The sequence below is a fragment of the Myotis brandtii genome, unplaced genomic scaffold, assembly GCF_000412655.1.
Source record: "Myotis brandtii unplaced genomic scaffold, ASM41265v1 scaffold209, whole genome shotgun sequence".
In the NCBI taxonomy this organism is placed as follows: domain Eukaryota; kingdom Metazoa; phylum Chordata; class Mammalia; order Chiroptera; family Vespertilionidae; genus Myotis; species Myotis brandtii.
Window position 1 is genome coordinate 662,222 of NW_005357806.1, and position 6,650 is coordinate 668,871.

Genomic DNA, 6,650 nt, shown 5'->3' on the forward strand with positions numbered 1-6,650 from the left:
ACAAATACATTTTGTCTATAAAACTAATAGAGATCAGGAAGTGCTGACCAGTGCTGACGAGGGGGGGGGGGGGCAATGAATAGCTAGCTATTCCGACAGACAGTGGGACTGAGAGTTTCAGGAAAGCAGTTTGTTGGTAATACTTCTTTTAAACCAGTCAAACCCTCTGACTCATTAATTTTACAAGAGAAGCCATCCTGTAACCATAGGTGATCAGCATATACTGTAGGAGGCTGTCCAGGAGGAGGGGCAAAGAGCCTGCATCCAGGATGGCACGGGGGACCGCCTAGCCCCGACTCCTCGTTACGTAAGAAAAACAGAACTACGGTTTGTCAACTTTTGCACTGTGCTTTGTAAGCACACAGGTCCTAGACGCCGAAAGGCCTCAACCTGTCTCACCTGGTGAGTGGCTGGTTAGACAGCAACTGCTTGAGATGCTGGGACAGGAGCTTCTTCTCTAGAGACAGCCTTATCCACGCCCGAGCTCGTCCAACGTCAGTCTTGATCTCACTCATGTTCTGAATGTGCCTAGGGAATAGCAGCAACAGAAAAGATGTAGATCCTAAGAACTGGAGAAGAACCCAGGGTTGCAGCACTCTGCACAGGAAAGTTCATGTATACTTAAATGAAGCAACAGGTAAGACACAGTTTATATTGATTAAACCTTCGAAGGTCCTATCTTAGTTATGAATCTAGCCCCGCATCAGGATTACCCTTAAAACACAAGCATACAGGCTACATCTTAAGATAAACAAAGCATGTGAAACCCATTCATCCTTTAATGTTTCATTATGTTCTTTCAGCTTCACAGATAAACTGGCACTTGGTGATTCCTGACTCTCAGGAAAATAAACTAAACAGGCTGACATTCAAGTTTTTATCCAAAATAATTATTCTATAGTTTAACAAAGTATCTGCTGCAAATTTAATCCACTGAATTATTTGCAGCAGCCCTAGACAACACACGGGAAAGATGGAATCTTACTTTCTATGGCATCAGCAGACACACTGTACTGCATTGATAAATTCAACATTTAAAAAATTTGCAAGACTTGAAAAACTGTGCGGCTACAAAGAAACACTGTGTGGTCACACGCCAGTTGAATGTAACATACATGTGGAAATTGGTATTCATGTAGAAGTCAATGCTAACCCCATAGGGCTGTGTTTATCTTCCTAAATGATTTTCCTCCTAAGGGGACGAAGGACAGGCAGGAAGGACAAGCCTAGGGGAGGGGCGATTGTAAAACCACCACAGTGAGTCACTGAGGTCTTTGTGATTCTGATCCGCCTTTGATTTTTTTTTTTTTAATCTAAGATGACTCATCCTAGCTGTAATAAATATTGCAACGAAATCTTTTGTCTGATGATTCTAAGCTTTCAGAATAAGGACTAAAGCCTTATTTTGCCAGACGCACACATTTCTCTTTTTTCCTCCCTCTCTCCCTCTCTCTCAATCCTTGGATCTGAACATTTAGGCCCTCGATCCTACGTGCTGATTTGTAATCAAACACTCTTGATAAACAAGACGTAAAGCATTACATCACATCACACAGACACACTAAAGAGGTGGCATGCAAACAAGTGTGAATGAGATTTATGACGCACTTATTTTTAAAGGGCTAATACCATTATGTATGGTCATGAAGGGAGAAAGCTGGGGACAAGCAGGCCCCCCTTGGAGCCTGGTTCTTATGGGTGGTGGTGGTGGCAGTGCTGAGCCCTGACAGCCCAGGGGTGAGCTCCTGAAACAGCACTGGCTGTCCCTCAACCCTACTGACATTCCCCAAAGGATGACACGGCTGACCTGGGGCAATGCTCAGGCGTTTACCACTTAACTTTCGACAGTATTTACATGGAACCCCGTGAGCGCCGAGCGGGCTCTGAGCTCCCCCCCACGATCCAAGAATACCAACTTAATTCAAAATGAATTGACTGAAAATGAATCTATATGGAGGCTGATAAGCACTTAATGTTTCCCTACATACCCTTCCTACTCTAAAACAGTAAACTCTACTGAAATTAGTGTCATGCTGGCCTTAAACAGGTACCTGCAGACAGGGTAGGTGAAGAATGACAAAGTGGAAAATAATTATAATTTGAAAAACAATCTGTGCTTAAGGAAAATGGGGAAAACTGGAACACATAAAACGAAACCATTTTATTTAGGTGGCAATCAGCATTCCCATCATAAAAGCATTTGTGCTGGTGTTTCTGGTGGGAGGGATTTGTCACGGCAGTGGCTCCTGCGACGCCGAGTTCCATTACTTGCTTCCCTCTGTGATTCTATTCATGTCTGAATCCCAGCTTCTGCTGGAGCGCTTCCCTTGACCGTGACAGCCTCCAACGACCTCTCTAATTTATGAAATTCTGTAGTCTAAGCTACATGTATCGTGCACTGCCTACTACTTTGGTCATTTTCTCTTGGCTTATGTTTTTCTCATCTTGCCAAGTTCCCTGAGGACAAGCAAGGAGCCCAATACCTCTGAGTAGCCTTGCATCCTTCTTTGTACCCTAGAAGGCCCAGCACATATTAGAAGCTAAAAAAAAATACCACAAGACAGCTCTGCTGCTTTGTATATCACTATCTAATTTTATGCTTGGACATTTATATGTGTTGTGTTATTAAACTTTAATCCAAATCTATTAAATGTTTTTCTGTGTAGCTATACCATTTTTTTTTTTTTCCAGAGAGGAAGGGAGAGAGATAGAGAGTTAGAAACATCGATCAGCTGCCTTCTGCACATCTCCCACTGGGGATGTGCCCGCAACCCAGGTACATGCCCTTGACCGCATATTAGAAGCTAAAAAAAAATACCACAAGACAGCTCTGCTGCTTTGTATATCACTATCTAATTTTATGCTTGGACATTTATATGTGTTGTGTTATTAAACTACTTTAATCCTCTATTAAATGTTTTTCTGTGTAGCTATACCATTTTTATTAAATCTTCCACTGAGGATATGTGGTATGTGATTTTTAAAAAAATTGATTTTATAGAGAGGAGGGGAGGGAAAGACACACACACACACAGAGCGAGAGCGAGAACGAGAGCGAGAGCGAGAGATCTGTTGCCTCCCGTACTCACCCCCAACTGGGGATGTGAACCTGCAACCTGGGTATGTGCCCTGACCGGGAATGGAACCCACAACCTTTCAGGATACGAAATGACTCTCCAACCAACTAAGCCACACTGGCCGGGGCATGTAGTCATACCATTTTAATCTCTTTTTAGTTGGAATAATTTGTTATAGATAGTTATAATGGCATTCAGCATAAATAATATCATACAAGTATTATTTCTAAAATAGAGCCTGTTAATTCACAGAAAAGCATACATGGTGTGGTTTAAATAACTTATCTACTTTCTTGATACAAAGCTTTCTAACTTAAAGAAGTTTTTATGTACTTTGTCTTATCTGATCATCACAATAACCAGTGAGAGGGAGAACATCATTATTTCACTGTAAAGATGAGAAAACGGAGTGACCCACCCAAGGTCACAGAGATCACAAGTGTGATTCTAGAGGTGCCACCCGTTTTCTTCCAGTCACTCCTTTCTGGCACTCTCATTCCTGGAGAAGCTCCCCTTCCACAGACCCAGGAGACACAACTCCGGGGGCCACCGTGACCCACGGCACCACACTCCTAACCCCTCAGCACAACTGACTGGATCAGAGGCACATGCCTGACGTAAGCTGAGCCAATCAGATTTCCTCTCAGCAACTGGGAATTAGTACCAAGTGAGTTCTCAACTAATGCTTAAAATAAGACAGGATGTTAAAGCCAGGGCTTGGGCGAGCATGTGCACCATACAGCCGGAAGGGAAGGGAGAGAACGGGAGAAGCAGAGAGGATTTGCGTCCTGTGAGACAAAGAGTGACCTATGACAAGACTGCTTCCATTCCAGCTGCAATTCTTGCTCTTGGACTCTGGAAGATACCCTTACATGTCTCCAATAAATCCCCCGTTTTTGCTGAAGCCAGTTCGAATGAGCTTCGTATTGTGCGTCATGGGCTCCTTACAGCTGCTAAGTAATCTGGTGCCAAGACCATGTTTCCCCAAACTGAATGATTTCTAAGATTGACAGCACCTAAATAAATGTCATCTGCATTTCCTGGTGCTTATTTTACTGCATGAATAGCGAACCCCAGTAATATTTATTAGAGAAATAAAAGAATCAGCCAATTTTAGAATAAGCTCATATCCTGTACAGTCATAAAAATTCCTCAAAATAGTCCTTCCCAGGGGTAACAAAATCAATCATGACTACTCAGTTTTAGTGCTGAATAAAACCAGATGCTCATTAGCACACGTGTACACATTATTTACAAAAAGATAAAGTCACTTGCCAATTTACCCTTAAGTAACTTATCCCCATCTTTATATGTAAATCGAATATTTCTAGGATTTACTCACATCCTGTTCATTTGTTTACCTATTCAGAATATCTATATTTGGATTATAGTATTCACAATCTCCTAGATCATATAATGTTCTACTATGCCCTGCATCATTAATTATATTTTGTCATTAAGAACATAAGGCCCAACAGCTAGATGATATGTGCAGAGCTACTTTGGGAAAAAACTGGTAATAATGGTAACACCACAATAATCCTCCTCTTCTCTATGTAGATAATCAGTCCAGTTATTTGCTCTCCCCAGCCTTTCTCATTCGAACAAAAAGTCTTTCTACAAGTGACAATTTGGTGATATTTGGCAACTCTGAAAGTCTTGGGAAGTGGTCTGAGATACTAAGACAGAGGGGCTCCTTACAGCTGCTAAGCAGTCCAGTGCCAAGACTCTTGACATCTGTGAGAACTCAAAGTCCCTAAACTGCCAATGTACTTGCCTCAAGAGATAAACTTGAGAAGATGAGGTAAGGACAGAGGCATGTGCCCAATAGAGAGCATGGGCTCAGAGAGATATACTACCCAAGCCTTAGATAATACGCTTTTTCTTCAATTGTCCAGATTTAAAGAAATCAGAATTTAGAATATTACTTGGATGTTCTTCTTGGATCTACTACAGCAACTATTTAGGTAGCAATTAGGGACTTACGTGAAGTACTAACCCAGAATTTGAAAATAGGGAAAAAAGCTGGTCCACTGAGAGTTAAATTCTAAAGTAAACATATCACAAATAAGAACAACAATAAATAAAAAGGCAGAATGGAGCAGAGAAACGAGAGACACACGGGCAGTGCTTCTGCAGGGCTTTTCTGAGATGACATCAGTCCCATGAGCACCAGGATCACTATTTCGAAGATGGAAGATCAGGCTTCCACATCTCTGCTCCTGAGCACGATGCCTTCTGACTTTAATCTAGCTTCCCCGCGAGCATATCCATATCAGTGAAAGAATATCAAGTCATCGGTTAAGGAAATAATAAATTGGCTTCACAGACAACTGAACAGGAGTGGATCCAGCCCATTATTTCGCCATATCTCTTAGATGTCTAAAGTAAGCCTGTTGGGTTAGCAAGAGTCAGTATCTGAGAGTCTAATTACATTTTGGTTTACTAATGAGTTGGTATCTGAGCTTATACAGCTGAAGACTCTAGCTTAACATTTAAAGACCTATGGCTATGTATGACATAAGAAACCGGGAAGTCATACCCATTAGGACAGCTATTGTCCAAACAAACAAACAAACAAACAAACCAACAAAACAGAAAATAACTAGTGCTGGTGAGGATGTGGAGAAACTTAACACTTGCGCATTGCATGTGGGAATGTAAAATGGTGCAGCCACTGTGGAAAACAGTACGATGGTTCCTTAAAAAATTAAACATAGAGTTACTATATGACCAAGCAATTCCACTTCTGGGTATATACAGAAAAGAACTGAGAGCAGGGACTCAAATACGTATGTTCATAGCAGCATTATTCACAACAGCCAAAAGGTGGAAACAACTCAAATGTCTATTGATGAATAAATGGATAACAAAATGTGGTATGCACATACAACGGAGTATTATTCAGCCTTAAAAAAGGAAGGAAGGCCTGGTACGTTGTGCCTTGTTGTGTTGTATTTTGTGCCTTTAAATCAACGCAGCAGATCCAAGCAACAGCAGCCTCCTGATCACCACACCCTCTGGTGGGGGAGGGAGAATACTGTTTACATGAGTACAGAGTTTCAGTCTGGGATGATAAAAAAGTTCTGGAGATGGATAGTGGCGATGGTTGCACAACAATGCAAATGTATTCAGTGCTACCGACTGACAAGTAAAAACTAGAGGCCCGGTGCATGAAATTCGTGCATGGGAGGGGGGTCCCTCAGCCTAGCCTGCAACCTCTCCAATCCGGGACCCCTCGGGGGATGTACAACTGCCTCTCGCAACCCAGGACCGCTGGCTGGCTCCTAACTGCTTGCCTGCCTGCCTCCCTGATTGCCCCTAACCCCTCTGCCTGCCTGATCGACCCTAACCACCTCTGCCTGACTGCTTGATCACCCCTAACTGCTCCCCTGCTGGCCTGATCGCCCCTAATCGCCTCTACCTCACCCTGCACCTGGGACCCAGGATTCCCTGCTCCAGTTGGTTGCAGGCACCTGGGACCCAGGCTTCCCTCCTTCTGGCTGGCCGCAGGCACCCAAGACCCGGGCCGGCTTCACCTGGGCTGGGCGCAGCTGCAGGGGACCGTGGGCC

The 6,650-nt window shown here is 43.1% G+C and overlaps 1 protein-coding gene across 1 annotated transcript in view; it reads right to left on the reverse strand.

Annotated features, from left to right (window-relative positions):
* DENND5B (DENN/MADD domain containing 5B) overlaps nucleotides 1-6,650 on the reverse strand; it is an 88,672-nt gene that overhangs the window by 16,443 nt on the left and 65,579 nt on the right. The window contains exon 14 of the mRNA XM_014539237.1: nucleotides 400-528. Coding sequence (XP_014394723.1) covers nucleotides 400-528 — 129 coding nt within the window. The remainder of the gene's footprint in view (nucleotides 1-399; nucleotides 529-6,650) is intronic.